General features: G+C 43.5%; 1 protein-coding gene across 2 annotated transcripts in view; it reads right to left on the bottom strand.

Annotated features, from left to right (window-relative positions):
* Positions 1–18,073, bottom strand: part of LOC138268424 (semaphorin-7A-like) — a 187,968-nt gene that overhangs the window by 90,092 nt on the left and 79,803 nt on the right. For both annotated transcript variants that reach the window (XM_069218045.1, XM_069218046.1), the window contains exons 4-6: positions 16,652–16,750; positions 9,685–9,778; positions 5,070–5,168 (exon numbers count right to left, since the gene is read on the bottom strand). In XM_069218045.1, the coding sequence (XP_069074146.1) occupies positions 5,070–5,168; positions 9,685–9,778; positions 16,652–16,750 (292 nt within the window). The remainder of the gene's footprint in view (positions 1–5,069; positions 5,169–9,684; positions 9,779–16,651; positions 16,751–18,073) is intronic.

An 18,073-nucleotide genomic window follows, 5' to 3' on the forward strand; every position in this document is an offset into this window, starting at 1 on the left:
AATAGTCGCCTTAAGACATGTCATATACCCCTCCCAGCGGGCGAAAATTCCCACCAGTTGAACTCCAACGTCAAAGTAGGAAACATTTGTGGCTTATCGGAGCTGGTAGGACGAAGGATGCTCATGGGCCACTGTGGCAGGGGTCACATACTGGTGTGGTGAGCCTACTTTTTGGTGTTATATATTTTTTGAACTTTTGTATTTGTAGCTTTTCACATGGTTGGGAAGTTATAAAAAATGATTCACTACTTTGTATATGTCTTCATAGAATCATAACTGATTGGTCCATTACATCTTTCCATATTCTCCATTAAGTATGAAGCATTTTTTTCTTTACTTTCTTTCGTTAGATTGTGAAGACGTTGTAATGGTTTTAACTAATGAGGAAACCATATATGTATAATGTGCCACGAGTTAGGAATTACCTTACTGCAGTGCGAAAATAAAACAAACCCATTTATTTACTTTTTTTGTAAGGGCAAAACAGGAATTTCAGTTTGTTTCCTTCTTTTAGCTTCCTTTAGTTTTCAGTACCTTGTCATACGAGCTTGCGCTCCCTGTAGTTTATTGTACGTGGAGCTTAGCAGGACACCCTTCTGTTCGTTTTTGGGGGGGAGAGATGTTAACTTCACAACTGTCCGCGCAAGCCGTCTATAGCTTAAGGCATTGAGTAAAACCAACAGACACATATGAAGCTTTAAAAAAAATGTAGACTTTCTCCACCTCTGCAACCGGGTCTGATCAGGATATTACCTTTGTGTGCGACTTTCTAACAGTCATAACTTGGCAGTAAGCACCAAACAGGCAAACCTACACATGGATCACACACTACACAGAGTACTGCACAAAGATTTATCAACAAGGGAAGTTGATAATGCTAAACAAAACATAGTGCAGGCGTGGAAGGCCACCGCACCCCCGACTGCCACCAATTGAGCTGTGGTCCTGGATCATTGCATGGGCCTAGAACGCCCAATATAACAAGTGCGATGGGGGCCTCCAGAAACACCACAGTATCACAATAGAACCATGCCCGCCACAACCCTGGTCCATGAACGGGGACTTGCACTCCTCTAAAGGGGTCCTGGATTATGCATGTGGGTATCTAGCCACTTAGGATCTCTGTTGTGGGGTCAGGCTGCTACAGTGCTTTTGTATACCTTGACATGTCGATTTATTAGTCGCTCACCAATGCCTTGCTGTAATTTTGTACAGTCTGCTATTTGCAACGTACCAACTGTGGGAATTGCTTTGTTAATACGAAAATTAATTACATGTTTTTCAAAAACAAAAAGGGAAGTTGATGGAGTACAACCAGCCCCCCATCACCATCTGCAGCCCCATCAGAAAGCATCTTCCCATCAACGTATAATGCTTCATAAGGGTGCTAGGGAGAGCCCAGCAAACAGCACAGCAGCTGACATAGCTTGCTGCTCTCTGGAATTCAGCTAGGATGCAACTGTGCTACAAGTAAACCAGACTTCAATAAGAGGATGGAGATGGACCTCCAGGTGAGGAGTAAGCCTTTAAGTAGTCTGCTTAACCCAAAGACTGAGAGCCCACTGAAGGTGTACAAATTCCTTCCCAGAGTAACCAAACATAATAAACAGGGCCTCGAACAAGCAGATCGAAGACATGACTGTAAGATAAATAGAGTTGGGCATGGGTACCTTAAGACAATGGAACACCAAATCTTCAGGGTCATTGTTGATCAAATAAAACCATGACAAGATCCACAGTAACATTACAAACAGAAAAAGTCTTCAAACAAAATGGGGGAAGCAGGGCAGAGGACAACCTTCTCTGCCGAAAGATGTAGGTGAGGCTCAAAAAATAAATATTTGTCCAACGCATCCTTCATCAAGGCTGAGGAATTACTTGCAAGGAAAAGCACTGTGGCAGGGAGAGGGTCCGGCCAAGGGAATGTCCAACAGAAGTGTAGAAGACGCAGCCTGTGAAATCTAAAGCACCATGGGAGGTTCCCATAAAGCACCGATGAATCCACCACAGGTCTACGGTTAGAAAAGCCTAGGCAGAAGTGTAAAAAAACAGGTCTCTGAAAAATTCTTAGCAGCCACCCACTGAACCCAGATAGTGGAAAAAGCTGTACATTTAGCAAGCCATCTTGCAAAATGTAAAGGATGCACAAAGGGTCATACTGTCTGGGATGAAACCCATATGAAGAACAACAAGATCAAATCTGAGGCCTGTGCTTGGCAGGCACTTTCTAAGTAGAGTGATGATGTCCCTCTTGAATGGGAAACACTCATTTACTCGTCCTACCAGGTTTGAACCAATCCCCTGAACCTCCAAAGCCCACAAGTGAAAACGCCAAGAATAATCTACCAAAACGAACTTAATAGAAGCAGAGCAGCAGCACAGAGGGTACCAGACCAAAGGAGCAGCAAGGCTCCCAAACCTGTGGACATGGAGACACAGGACAAAACAGAACAGCAGAGCATTCTTCTGAAAGACAACTTAGTCAACCCGATGAGTTCTCAAACTGACACAGGTTTGAAGGAACACATCCAAACGAAGGCAGGAATGCATCAAGGAAAAAAACAGATAACAAAGGTGGTGGGCAAGCCCATTCTCAGTCCCAGGGAGATATATGGCCCTCAAAGACAGGAGATGAGCCATTGAAAAAAAATCCCATTTAACAATCGATCCCACCGATAGTTGATGTAGACCAGATCACTTGGTTGTCTGTCCAGAGCATGAGATGCTGATCCTGCAACTGCTGTGTGAAAAACCCAAGAGCCTTGGGAGTAGCACTACTCCGGACAGTTGGATGATCGCCCGCCTTCCAGCACAATACAGAACCCTCTGCCAACAGATCTCCCAAGGTGGTCCCCAGCTGAAAGGTTTGAGCAACACGCCTTGGAACTATGCATCTTCTTCAGCCACCAGCAAAGGGATACCTTTAAGTGTGCCATCTTCTCTAGCTGAGCTTCATAAAGCTGGAAAGCCAGAGATCGATGGGGCATTATGAGATTCACTAGCAGCTTGAGGAGAACTGAGCCATATAAAACAAATGGCATTGCTGCCATGTACCCTTGGAGATGTAAACACTTCTGATTATGAGCAGATGTCCCTGTAAAGAGGGCGAAATTAGATCAGAGAGGGCCATAGGATCCCCAGGAAAACCTCTTTCTCCCAGAAAGTGCAAAATTAAGCACTAATAAAAGGCAAGTCTTGAAGTGGATGGGACCTAAATTATTAGAGACACATGATTCTTCAGTGACAGGCACACCACCTGGATGTCTCCCACTGCCGTAGAGAAAGAAAATATAGCACTTAGGCAATCAATATAGAAATGGGCTAATACACTGGGCAAAAAAAAGAGTATCAAGAGGACACATTTGTGGATTGTTAACAACCCTGAGCGAACTACTGGAAATTGACAGTGCAATGCCGCGCTGTAAAATGCCTGGCTTCCTGAGGTTGACAGTGGATCAGAACATGGTTTTAGGTGTCAAACACTGCCTGAAAATCCCTTGGAGGCAAGATAGTCTGCAGAGTAGTCATTATGAAGGGACAATTAAGCAAATACTGGATAGACTATACCACCCGCCCTTCTTCCCTCAGAGTGAGCTGAGATTTAACCCCATTTCAGCTAAGTAGACTGCCACAACTGAGAGCAGAGCTGAGACGTCCGACATAAAAAGTATTTAACTGGCTGCGTCCACAGTTTGATTCATTCACCCAGTTCCAGGACATGGACAACTCACTGGTTAGACACTTAAGACTTTGCCAGAAAATTAACAAGATGAGGGTCCACTAGCTTATTGTTCTGGGTTGGTGGGTGTAGCAGTAATTCATGATTTAGTTGTGACTAAGAGCAGAGATGAAAGCAGGAGCTGAGTCTGGTATCTTCCAGCATTGGAGAACCCCTGACGATAAGGCCTACCACAAACGTGGCACCAGTACCATTGTTATTCTTCACCACCAGCAAATCACAGCGCTGATCAAAGGACCTTGGAGAAATAGAAGAAGGGTCCTGTGATCTTCCATAGACTTTTTAAGGTCAGTCTCAAACTGAGGATCAAAGAGCATAGACCGTGGAATAGGGAGGTGGATCTATAGATCTCAGTGTGTATCCTGCACTTTCTAAGTGTGGCTAGAGTGCTCCCAGAGAAGTAGCAACAGCAACCGCTGGATTTCATTTACCATTACATCCAGAATGATGCACACTTGCTTCTGCAACAATACTGCACACACATAAATCAGGATTTATAAAGCGCTGCTAATAGGGTATCCAGGCATTTGCAGAGACTTATTCAAACACCCAGGTCTTGAGGGCAATATGGAATTCTGGAAGTGAGGTGATAGTCCGGAGGTGCGTGGGGAGGTTGTTCCAAGTTTCTGCTGCAGTGTGAGAGAAGGAGTGTACTCCACTTTCGCTTCGGTAGATGCAGGGGAGTATGGGCAAGTGAAAGGAAGGCAGAGAGTAGTCTTCTTGATGGTTGGTAAAAGTTCCGGCGGTGGTTTATCTGCACAGGTCCTTGGTTGTGTAGAGCCTTGTGTTTGTGGGTCAGTACTACATGAATTGGCATCTTTTCTGTACAGGGATCCAGTGGAGTTGGCAGAGGTGTGGTGTGATGTGGGTTTGTCGGGGAAGGCGAGAATGAGCCTGGCTGCGGCGTTCTGTATGGTCTGAAGTCTCTGTGTCAAGTGTGCGGCGATTCCTATGCATAGGGCGTTGCTGTAGTACAGTCGGCTGGTGATGAGGGCTTGTGTGGCGGTGGGTCTTGTGTGTAGGGGTAGCCACTTGAAGATCTCGCACATCATTACACAGCATGACCTAGAAGAGAGACTGAGTCCGTGAGTAAAGACTAGGCATTATAGGAGCAACTGAAAAAGGAACTCATTGAACTGAAAATGTCTTTTGGAGGGCAAGATCGACCTTCCCATCATAGGGTCATCAGAAGTAGCATCCAATGAGCAGTAACAGACCGAGACAAGCAACTAGCAAATTCAAGTCCAAACTGATCAAACTGATGATGCAGAAACGTCTGCCTCAAACGTTCGATAACCTCATAGAAATCAGGATTTAAATTATCTCTTACCTGAAAGCCACTTGTCCTCAGACTTGATAAGTTTCAGCGGCCCATAGCTGCGTTGGATAACGCTCTTCTCTTGGGAAAGAGCTGAGTACAAGTTCCCATCTAAAAAAAAACATGGAGTACATTGCCCAGAAACAATTAGTCATCTTGACGTTTGGTGCAACAAAAGGTAGGATGGGTATATTTTTGTAACTTAGCCTGTTCAGTTTCATAAAGTTTTCTCAGAACCCTCACAAGCTTGGCCAAAGTTTTTCGAATTGCCAACCAATTGTGTGAAAAGATCTGGAAAATACGTTTTTTTAAAAGTATTGAATGAGGATTTTCCTCAAAAAGATTTTGTCATTCAATTAACCATCAAATGCAGTTCTTCCCACACCAGTGAGCGCAAACTTGTTCACACACTACATTATTTGCTAGAAAGTTATTGCTTTTTAAAAAATACATCAAAATAATAATACACTCTCTTCAAATTGCTCCAAATAAAGCAACCCTAAATCAACCATGAGATAACTCATAACTGCCATGCACCCTGTTCCCATCTTTGTTTCCCTCGCCCTTCTTGTGCCACTCTGCCCGTTTGGCCCAAATTCATGTCTCTTGTGCAACTTTTTTTGGTCTCTTATTACATGAGTGCCCATTTCGTTGTATGTAAAAATGGATAATCTCAGCCCTCAAATGTTGACTTTTTCAGTTCTCAACCACAAAAGCATATCTGCAATAAAGGCACTATTTATTCACTCAACAATATTGGCTTCGGTTATTACTCTATTCTGAGCCTATTTGCAGCAAATATGCGGACAAGTGAAATGATGTATAATTACAGTTAGGATTTTGGTGTTCAGATCTACGCAGGAAGACATTTTGATTGAGAGATCACTGCGTGCAGGCCTTTTGATGTTAAGATCTATGCATATCAAAAGTTTGATGTCGAGATCTGTGCATGTAGAGATTTTGATCTCGAGATTTGTGCATGTAGCGGTTTTGATGTCAAGATCTGTGCTAGATCTATTCAGGTAGGTATTTTGTAGTTGGGATTGTAACTGGGTACGTTCTGTTGTTATTTTAATAAGTCATCATGTAAATGAAGGTGAAAAATTGTAGATATGGAAACCCTAAATCAGAGGGAGGCAATGTGGGTGGCTTTCACTGTAGCAAACCTATTAGTTGCCTAAATTATGTACCTACAGCTTTGTGAATAAAGTATAGCCACCTAGCCAATAACAGGAGCAACTGGGAGAAAGGGGTAGGTAGAAAAGTGTGGCAGGGTTTAGTGACTGGTGAGGGAGAAAGAGATGAGGCACATCATTACAGCGAGATGTAGTACAGAAGTAGAAGAAAGAAGAAAGGAGAGGGGTGTAGAGAGAGGAAGAAGAATCCAGGTGTATGTCATAGAAGGTAGATAGAGAAGTAGAGAAAGCGATAAAAAGTGATGAGGCGAGAAAGAGAAATGATTATGATAAATCGTCAGATAGCTGAAGTAGAGAACGGGATACAGACAGAAAGGGAGAGTGTGGTGAGGTGGACATAGGTAGAGAGACAGAGTCAGAGGTAGAGTGAGAGAGGCTGGGACAACCATGAAAAAGAGAGAGTTTTGAAGAAAAGAGAAAATGAGAAACTTGAGTGATAAGCGTAAAGATGAGAAAGAGATTGGACAGAGAGGTGGAGAAGTGAGGTTGAGAGAGGTTCACCAGAGAGAGGTAAATCTGTGCTTTGTGCCATATTCACACCATTGTCAGGGGGGACTTCTAGACTTCTAGCTATCTCAGTCACTTCACCTGAGTGCCCCTTGGAAAGAGGGAGCACTGGGCAACTACCCACTGTACTCCTATCATTCTTTTTCAACCATTGCCAACCCTGGCCATCCTTGGCACTGCTGTCTGCTTCAGGTCATACAGAAGTAGAATCAGATACAAAACTAACCAGATACAAAACTTGCTAAGCAACAGATCCCTCAAGGTTTGGGTTTTCAGTTCTCTCTCATCTCTGTTTAGTTTCCAACACTGATCCCGAGAGTAGAGAAGCCAAGCAGAAAAGTGAAAATTATTTCTTTATGCTGAGCTAGTATTTTCTGGCCACACGGTGCAGTGACTGAACCATTTAATCCTCCAGTTATGAGGTATGAGCTGTGTCGATCCCCGCTATTATTAGTTTTTCTCACATCCAGTGTAATAAGGAACAGGCCACAACCAAGCCCAGGGAGATTCATTGTCTCTCGGGGCTCAGGTGGATAGCAGACAGGCAAAAGAACAATTATATAACTGTTTAAATGCTACAAAACCCATCCCCTGGTACGTTAAAAACATATCTTACTGATGTATGGGGTTTTGATGTTTTTTATGCCAAAATATTAAGGCCCTCATTATGTCAATGGCAGTAATGACCGCCTACTGCCGTGGCGACGGCCGCCAAAACACCGTCGCCACAGCTACCTACTGTCCGCCATATTATGACCGTAGCTGGAATCCTGGCTACGGTCATGGCCGCAGACGGCGGTAAGGTGGCGCTACTGCCAGCAGCAACGCCACGCTAGTAGACCGGTGCAGACAGTAGCATGATCCGTGATATGGCCTGGCGGTGTTCTGCTGGCAGATTCTGCTGCTGGCAGCAGCGCCATGTCTGTCTCCTGCCTGAGGACCCCCTGCAAGCAGGTAAGTCGGGTGCTCTGACAGGGGAGGGGGTGGGGGTGTTGTGTATGTTTGTGTGTGCGTGCATGCGGGTGTGTGGCGTGTGGAATGTGTGTGCATGAATGGGTATGAATGTGCGTGTATGTTGTGTTGTGTGAATGTGTGTGTGCTTGTATCTATATCTGTGTGTGTATGTATGTATGCATGCGTGGGTGAATGTGGGTATGAGTGTGCGTATGCGTGTGTATGTTGGTGCGTGAATGTTCGTGTATGTCGTGGGGGGGTTCTGGTGGGGTAGGACTCTGGGGATGGGGGCGGGGGAGACCCTTATCAGTGTCAGGGAAGGAATTCCCTGGCACTGACAGTGCCTACCGCCATGGTTTTTGTGGTGGTAAGAAAGCCACGAAAACCATGGTGGTAGGCAGGGTCATAATCCCGTGGGTGGGACAGTGACGGCCTCCTGGCTGGAGACTGAAGTCTCCAGCCCGGTGGTTGTTACCGCCCTGGCAGAGGGAGTGGTACATTGGGGGTTTGGCTTGAGCCAAACCGCCAATGTCATATTTTGGGGAGACGTACCGCCAGCCTGTTGGCAGTACCTTTCTCCAAAATACCCCCGTCCACCAGGGTTGTAATGAGGGCCTAAGTGTTTGATTTTATTTCAAATGTTTCCTGCGTTTCTACTACCAGCATATAGCCTACATAAGTATACATTTACTACCCTTAACTCCCCATCTAATTGCCTTGCCTGTCTCGCACTCTCTCTCTCTATATATATATATATATATATATATATGTATATATATATATATATATATAGAGAGAGAGAGAGATATTGTCAGACTCTGCTGTACTGAATGGTTTTAAGAAATTTAGGCACAATCCTAAATGGCAGCCTGTCAGATCCCAAAGTATGAGTTTGCGGCCTTTCACAGGCAGCTATTTTGTTGTCATAGTATTTTCCCTCATTCCCATCCCTCTCAAAACAGAGATAACCCACCACAGTGTGAGCCTGCTCCAAAACCTCAGCTAGTGCCAAGTCATGGCTGCCTTCAAGAGTGAACCGCTGTAGTCCCATCTCATCCACTATAGTGAGCCAAGTCGTTCAGTATTGACCTGTTCTAAGTAGTCTGCTAATGGAAGTGGTGGTTGGCTTCAACTGCTGCAGTATCATTGTAGCCACCACTGTGACCAAAGCTACAGTCTGTTCTGGGAGCTTAGCCAACTGAATGTCATGGTTAGCAGCAAGATGCAACTGTTGCGGTACATGCAGCAGCTTTAGAGGACATTGCAAACCAACTTGTTAGTCATCATCAGACATTTCTTCCAAAGTTCAGAGTGAATCAGTGGCCCGAAGAGCTACCTTGAAATTGTCACAAGAGTGCTAGGATACTTTGGGCTTGAAGAGGTGATTAAGTTTCACAGATTTCATTTTTGTTACGGTAGAGATGCTTACTGCAATACTAAAGTAACACAAATGTGCCTTCACAGATTATTCTTCCAGTAAGATACAACTTTAGACCCATAGAAATAGTTAGTGATGCGCAGTAGTACCAGTACCACACCCGTAGGTATGGCTGACTGATTGACCAGCTCCATACCCTTACAGCCAGTTAATGCCCTAAAGAGATGTTTACTCCATAACTGCAGCAATGGCCTAAATAAAGAATCAGCCTCATACCTGCAGAGATGGCAAATAGCTTGCAAAGGAACCGATCTTGAACCTGCAGAGATGACAATCAGCATCAGTGGGAATAGCCTTGTGGCCATACAAGTTTCCCCAAGAAAGATCAACCTTTCTTGCAGAGCAAGTCCTTATCAGCAGAGATGGTTGATGGTTCACAGAGGCAGCAACCCCAGAACTATAGAGACAGTTGATGACATACTACAAACCTACAGAGATGATTATGGGCCAATGCAGAAATCGAACCTGGGCCTGCACACGTTTTCCATCATACAGTAAAATCAACATATATTTGCAGAGATCCAGCCCTTACCTGCAGAGATGGACACAGCCGGGTCAGATGGCAAAGCTGGGACCATGTTTTCACCTTTGAGGGTCACGCCAGGGAGCACCTTGCCTTCATTTGTCTTGGAAGCAAAGAAAATTATTTAGAAGAGCTGAATTCTGTGAAGGGAATGCTCAAACTATACCAGGGTGAGGGCACTGATCTTTTGCACAGCACAGGCACCAGAGTTGGAATAATAGCCGAGTGACAGAGTGGGGGAATGAGAGAACTTTCAAGGAGAATAAGTGAGTGAATGAGTACATATATTAGTGCTGTATTCTGATACTGTTATCATTTATGTCAATCCCAGTGGACAGATTTGTCTGAGAAAATTTTGTAATAAGTGACAGCCATGCCTTAAAATGGCAGGGCCTTAGTTAAGGATGTATAACTGATTAGGCTTCACAGATTGTAGATGTGCTGACAAATTTGGGATTTTTTCTCAATTATATTTAAATGCAACTTTATTGGAGGGATTTACGGATTCTCCCTAAAAGTTGTCTTTGAAAATTACCATCAGCTTTAGAGGGTGGTTTGATGGATCTCCTCCAAGATTTTTGGAACAATAGTAGCAAGTGATACAGTTTAAAGCACAATCGAAAAGAAACCTTACTTAAGGCTGGATAATATTTAAACAATTGTAGACAATTTTAATTGGAAATTTCAGGCCACGCCCACACCACTACATGAGTAGGAAATCCTTTGACCACTGGTTCATTTTAGAGCACATTGACCCAGTAACTATAATTAAAGTGGATAAAATGTAAAAGTTATCTTGCATATATGATGGTTTACAACCAGGTTTCTTGGGGAGAATTAGTGGCCAAAGGGATATTTTGATGCTCAATAGGTCTAAATCACGGGTACTCACAAACTTTTTCTCAGGGGCCAAAATTGCAGTATGGTTTGTGGCTGAGGGCCGCACTGAAGGGCCAGCGGGTGGGGGCGGGGTCATGGGTGGGACTACTAGGGCGCACAACCACCCCCCCCTTTTTCAAAACATTGCTAGACAATGATGCATTTTGAAGCCAGATATAACTACAAACATACAAAGAGGACATTTTGAAAAACATTTTTACTATCAGACAATAGACTAATCTTAAGAGGCATGGCAATCCTTGTGAACTGGATATTTAGCACAGGCCGAATGCAGCACAGGTTTATCTGAGTCTGAAAAATAGGTATGTCAAAGGAAGACATACTAAGAACTTATTTTGCACTTCATGTCTCTTATTAGTGTTCTGTAATCTGGTATTATGTCTGAAACGGCAAGCCTTAAGAGCTGATCCAGATATAAATCTGTTAGCTTATTTCTGAGTTTACTCTTCAACAAACCCATTGTGGAAAACTAACTTTCACAAACATATGTTGACCCAAACATACAAATAATTTTCTGGGCCACTGTAAAAAGAACAGGAAATTTGTCAGAAGGCACTATGTTCCAGAGTTCATCTGGTGCCTGCCCCAAAAAAGATGCTTCGCGAGCTGAGTTGTGCTGTATGTCTATCAGCTCCATTTGTGCTTGCGGTCTTTTCACGCCAATAAGTTCAACAGCATCAAGATTTCGTTCACTCACCATCCAGGGGTTTTCAACCAGCCTGAGCAGAGGGGTGAGGGTTCTGAGTTTTGAAAAATAATTTTTGATCTCCCCAGAAATGTCCTCAAGACATGCACCAAGATTTAGCATTTGCAGCATTTCTTGTGCATTTGGAAACCTCTGAGTCACAGCCAACAGTTTTGGAAAGTGGGTGAAGTAAGCAACATCCAGCTGTTCTTTGAATAGCACAAGCTTTCTTTCAAATGAGTAAATACCATTTATCATGGACCACACAAGCTGTTGTTTGCCTTGCATCATCAAATTAAGAGCATTAAAGTGTGCAAATAGATCTGAAAGAAAATGGAGCATTAAAAGCCATTTCACATCCTTTAGTTCTGGGAATGTTTGACCTCTACTGTTTACAAAGTGTTCAATTTCAGGAAGCAAAGCAATGAACTGCTCCAGAACTTTCCCTTTGCTTAGCCATCGCACTTCATTGTGCATCAAGAGGTCTGTATATTCAACTTCAGAATCCTGCAGCATAGCCTTAAAAAGTCTATGGTTAAGGGCTTTGAAATGAATAAAATTAACAATTTTCACTGCACGTTTTAGGACGTTATTCAGTTCTCCATGCTTTAATTTTGCACACAAAACTTCCTGATGACTAATGCAGTGGTAGTCTATCACAGTCTGCCCAGTGAGCTTCTTTTTAAGCAGAGATACAAAGCCTCTGTTATGGCCTACCATAGCAGGAGCGTCATCTGTTGTGATGCTGACAAGAGTGTCAAGTGGTATGTGATGTGTTTCAAAGTAGTTGCAGATACTGTCCAGAATATCTTCTCCTCTTGTGTGCCCTTGCAGTGGTAGTAGGCACTGTAGCTCTTCTTTGGGATGAAGCGATTGGTCCACCCAAACTAATAACTGGGCCACATCGCCTATATCTGTGGACTTATCCATGGCAATGCTAAAGAACGGTGACTCTCTGACAGCTTTGATCACCTGCTCCTTGACATTTTCACCAATTGCCTCTATTCTGCGTGCACAAGTGGAATCTTATAGCTGTAATGCACCAATTTCTTTTAAAATGCTGGATTTGTTGCTATAGTTTTCAAGCAAAATTTCAGATGCTGAAAGGAAACATTTCTTCACCAGCTCTCCCTCCGTGAATGGCTTCTTATGTTTGGCAAGCAAATAGCATATTTTGAATGATGCTTCTGTAACAGCCTCAGATTCCTTCATTTGGCAAAGGAAGAGCTTCTCCTGGGAAAGAAGAGTTTGCTTTAAGGATGCCACTTTTACTGTACGCAGTTTTGAGTGCAATAGGAAATTCTCAGTATAACTTACGTGTCGAGTTTTGTAGTGCTGTTCCAGGTTATATCTTTTAAGAACATTTACTTTCTCTTTGCAAAGCAAACAGGTGGCTTTCTCCTTTGGCCATTCAACAAACAAGTACTCTTCTTCCCATGCTGCCTGGAATGATCTGTGTTCACTCTGTATGGATCTGGTTCGTTTGCAAGGCTTGGTAACTGGACTGTAGGCCATTGCAAAGGTCTCAGGCGGGTTTGTGCAATGAGTATCAAGGGTCAGGAATCAGATTTTCCCCTCACAGCCGATGGACCAACACCACTTCACGACCGACCAATGGACCGACACCGCCTCACGACCGACCGATGGACTGACACCGCCTCCTGACTGACCAATGGACCAACACCGCCTCACGACCAATGGACCAACACTGCGTCTCACTACAGACCTCTGTGCGCAACACCAAAGTAATATAAAGTGATGTGTAAAAGGAAACGATGCACACCGTGATCAAACATATAATTGTTAACACACATACTGGCCTCTGCCAATTCCCAGAGAACCATGTTAGAAAAATTATTTTTTGCAATTATGCTTGCAACTTGCTAGGCATCATATAGTGATAATGAGGCCAATGAATGGTATATTGGCCCATTTTTAGAAGATTGTTTTTTTTCAGCGCGCTGGGCCACGCAGCAATAGAAATCAATTATGCACGAAATGCCAGAAAACCAAACTAATACAGGACTGCAGCATATTTTAGGGATGATAGATTAGGATTCAAGACACCTAACACGCCACAGACAGGTTTCCTGCTGTAGTGGTGGTACTTCTTGGGTGACAGCCCAAACATATGTACCCATACCTCATCAATGGAACAATGCCAGGACAGTGTAAACCAGGTGAATACATTAGTGCACTCTTTGGGTTTCAGTGTCAGTCACAAGAAATTTTTGGCCACATTCAACATAGGATATCTTTGGGACCAGAGATACATATGACCACAGCGAAGGTTGCAACATCAAATAGAGATTCCAGGCATTTCAGTAACAGGCATACCGCTACCACACATCACAGTCGGTGTCATTGAGAACAGTTATGAAGTTGATGGGAATGATGGTATCATGTAACAGCTTGATACTGTATGTTTCGTTACACATGTGCCCAAAACAGAACTTGCTAATGAACCAGAGGTGTCATGGACAGGGAGCATCTAGGGAGAGTCAGTCACAAAGTGAAGCAGTGCACAGAAGATAGCATGACAAGTGAAAGAAGATTTAGACCACCAGTCCCTATAATAGCCTCAGCGGAGTATCTTTGCTCTTGAAGTTTTAGAAGTTGGAACCATTACCTACCACACACATATAAAGATTTTTTTTAAAGAAGCAAAAGAGCCAGCGACAGGCAGTGTTAAACCGCAAAATCAAAATGTTTTGTCACCTTGTTGTATATTAACAGATACAAGGCAGTACAAACAGATAAAGAAGTCATGCTTCAGTATCTTATTATGCATTTAGTATACCTCAGTCTCATTTATGCTATGAGTAAGATGCATTTGTCAGCCGTTCCAGGCATGGAAGGGCCAAAGTATTGAATTAACAACTGTCAGTAATCATGATGTAGGCATTTCCAGTTTAAAAAGCCTTACCTATAAATACACAAAGAAAACCCCAAAATTCATTGCAAAGGTGGTATGTATCTATTTTTTAAATCACATTATTCACTCCCATCCTTTTTTACAACATCCAACAACTCCATCTGAAAGGGCATCACATGCTTCAGATGTTAGAAGAGCAATAATGTATTTCTGTGAAGATGAGTTCGTAAACAGGCAACACGTGTTATTGCACAAACCTCATGAATCAAGGGGAAAGAGAACCATAGGTGGGGGTGGGTCATGCAAACGATTCAAATATGATGCACTGCTATAAAATCTTTAAAAAGATATCTTGGCTACATTACTCAAGAAATAAGGGCCTAAACGGGGCTTATATTAGCACGATGCCACTAAATTCAATTTATTTTTCTGAAATTTGGACTTGAAATACGACTTTTGAAGTAATGTTGTGTAGAGTTCAAGCTGCCGAAGGAAATTCAGGCGGGACACACTGTTGCAGGACTTTTGCTGCCATTAATTATCCCTCACACCCTCCATCTTAAAAATACTGATCTGTAATTGATGTTTGGAAATCTAGAATAGGTCCATGCTGGCATTTATTTGTGAGGGCAGGCGCTTATTCTTCTTGCTCAAACATTTGATCTGAGCAAAAGACATATGGGAAAGACAGAGGAAGAGAAAAATGAAAAGCGTCACAGTGGGAGAAAGCAGAAAGTTGCAAAAGTGAGCTGAAGGGGCAGGGAGTGGCTGCAAATGAACTAAAGAGGCCGGAGAGGGCTTCAGGATTAGCTGTCAACATATTCCATGTTCCCACATTTAAGTGCAGTTGCCGCATGTTTAAGAGGAGGGCTTTGAACACCGGCACGGTTTCATTTACAAATTAAGCACTGCGTTGTGGTGGCGGTGAAAAGACAATTATCTGTTTGTGCCTCCTTCCGTGCCCTGCATTTGGCAAACGTAAGTTTATAAAAAATATATTATATTCTGCCCCCCCTGCACTTGCCGCCCTGCCCCTTTTCCCTCCCGCGAACCACCACTGCTGGTTATAGCTATTGTTTTTAAAAGGCAGCTTTTAACTAGAACCAGCTAGGAGTGAGGAAACAACAGAAACCCAGTAAGGCGAAGCACTCCAAGAAGTTTAGCTATACTCAAGTGCCCACACTGGACCAGGGGCCAGATAAAAAAACGTGTATTATTGTAAGATATTTTCAACAGCCCTGGCTCTGTAACAAAAATTTCAATAAATAAATAATAGGCCTGCTGCTTAGGTCTGACCAGCACAATATTGAAAGACATCTGGACAAAAAACACAAAATTATACCTCTCTACATTTTATAGTGCATTGTTTTGATAATAGCTGTCTTACTTGTGTACTGCTAGGGAGAAAACTACCACCTTTAAATGACTGTCCCTATTTTTCTACTGCCTGAGACAAAACTCTGGGCATGCCTAAGAAATAAAACAGCCCAGTGGGGACCTTAGCTCATGTCTGAGGCAAGCTGCAGTGTGGACACATTGGCCCTCCCAAACGCACACTTGGCCCATCCAGATTTACATTCCTGGAAGCGGGCCTGTGTTCCATTCACTCACCGTAAATGTCTTGTGGGCAGAGACTGGTGCAGGTGGCAGTATCTGGCAGCAGGCAGGTGGGCGCTTTGCGGCAGGCGAAAACCGGGTGGAGAAGGTGGCAGGAAGCAGACGAAAAAGCCCCGTAAAAGTTAGCTGCAAGCGCTGACTTTTAAGGGGCTTTGGCTTTCCGCCACTGGCCAGGCTTGTGACGTCACCGGTAAACATAGAAGAGGGCCGCAGGAGCATGCGCAATGAAGCCGCTATCACCGATGCTCCAGCGGCCCTCTTCCATGTTTACGGCCGCCATTGTAGTATATTCCGACAAGCGGTCCGGTCCGCGGGCCGCCAAGGTAGGTCAGCGGGCCGCTGGCGGCCCGCAGGCCGTACTTTGAGTACCACAGGTCTAAATTAACATAAGGTTAGAAAACAATTTTACACAGGGACTGGAGGCTCCCACCAAGGGTTTATAATATTTGATGTTCCAAGTATCATGCAAAACTGAACAATATCTAAAACCAGCTTGCCGTTCAGGAATAGTCAGTAACATTATTTCAAAACTGAGTAGGATTTAAAGACACATTAATTTTAATAGCGAGGGGGACTTTTTCAAGAATGTTGGTCCTGAAGAGCTGCTACGCAATATATACACAATTTAAATACTATTAAAATGGGCAAGTAGTTCTCACTCTAATGATTTTTAGAGAAACATAGTGGCAATTTTGGCACTTTAGTGTGCACTGGGAACGCAGCATTAATTTTAACTGGATAGATTTTTTACAGTGAAGTGCGCTGTTGCCAAAAAGCACCATGGGGTTTTGCTCTGAATGCTGGGGGTTACTGCTAGCTGTTCAGAGCTAACACTAGTTCCCTGGGTGCCTAAACCCCGTTGCCCTTTGACGCCTGTTCTTACTGGTGCCAGCACTTACCAGGAACCAGCACTTGGGGGAGCCAGCATTGGTGCCACACACGAGGGTGGAGGTTCTGTTCAACCTTTGGATCACACGGATGAAGTTCTGACACTCAGCCTGCGGAGGGTAAGAAAGAGACAATTTGAGTTGTAAGGACTGGCGATGAAGGACTGGAAGTTGTAGTCTCATAGTACCATTTTAAAAACAGAACAACATATTCTAGAATGCAAAGCAAAGTGGACTACACGTGTGAAATTAGACAACTTGATTTATTGACAACTTTCTTCGGTTGGCCTCTATTAATGAGAAAATGATACAAAATGCTGGGCTTTTGTATATATATGGCTTTTTTAGGTTTGTCGGATGTGACAGAATACGCATTTGTCAGTGTTTTTGAGTGCTGCATTGTAGGCCTTCAGTGCTCATGGTGGCTCTTAACAGTTAGGCCTACTTCCCTGACTATAGCCACCCTGATTTTCTAGTTTGAAGCACTGTCTGGTTTGCATACTCTTCTTGGGAGAATTTTTAAAGCTTCCCTGGGAATGCGTTCCGCCCATTCCATACCACTGGCTTTGTGGTTTGTAACTCACATTCCCTTGCTTTCTGTTTGCTGGCTTTGTTTTAGGCTGTCCATCGTGTCTCCGTCTCTCCTTTGGAGCAAAGCCTTTTTAACATCACTTCTTGTATTCTTCCACAAATGCTTGCTTTCTGTAAACCAGCCTTTACATTTTGTTCTAATCTTTTATCACATTTGCTGTCCTTTCAAAGACAGAGGTCAAATGTCAGGCTCTGTCTTCCAAAGAAGCTTGATGTTAATTAACTTTTTTTTCTCGGACTTCAACGTGAAAGGTGTTATGTGACAATCTTGCTTGGTACTGGGCATGTGCTGGAGGAAGGATTTACGATATAATTTGTTTCTACCACATAACAACATTTAAATGTTTGTAAATGACCTGTACTAATATTTCAGAATACATCATAATTAGGAAAGCACAAATAAAGCACACTTTTTATGATTCAAAAGTGTGGTGTAAACCAATATTGGAATGCGATCAAAACAAATCAATACACTAGGTGATGCCATTTCCACACCTTATTGTTTGTGCGCTGTATAGTTTTATCAGTAAACCTCTTTGTCTGTGCAAATGTACTGTTCATTTCATTTGAAAATGTGTTGCCTGTAACAGCAGTGCGCTTTCACACCATGCATACTTTCCTCTACACAACCCCACTCTATGAAACTCTACTCCACACTATGCCACTCCACTCTGCAACACTCTACAACACTACCCCTCTACACCACGATACTCCATGCCACTCCACGACACTGTACTCCACTCTGTCACTCTACTCTGCTCCACTCTACCCCACGCTATCCCAGTCTACGCCACTCCAATCTATGGCACTCCACTCTATGCCACTCCTCTCCGCGATACTACA

This window comes from Pleurodeles waltl, chromosome 12 (assembly GCF_031143425.1).
Source record: "Pleurodeles waltl isolate 20211129_DDA chromosome 12, aPleWal1.hap1.20221129, whole genome shotgun sequence".
NCBI classification, from domain to species: domain Eukaryota; kingdom Metazoa; phylum Chordata; class Amphibia; order Caudata; family Salamandridae; genus Pleurodeles; species Pleurodeles waltl.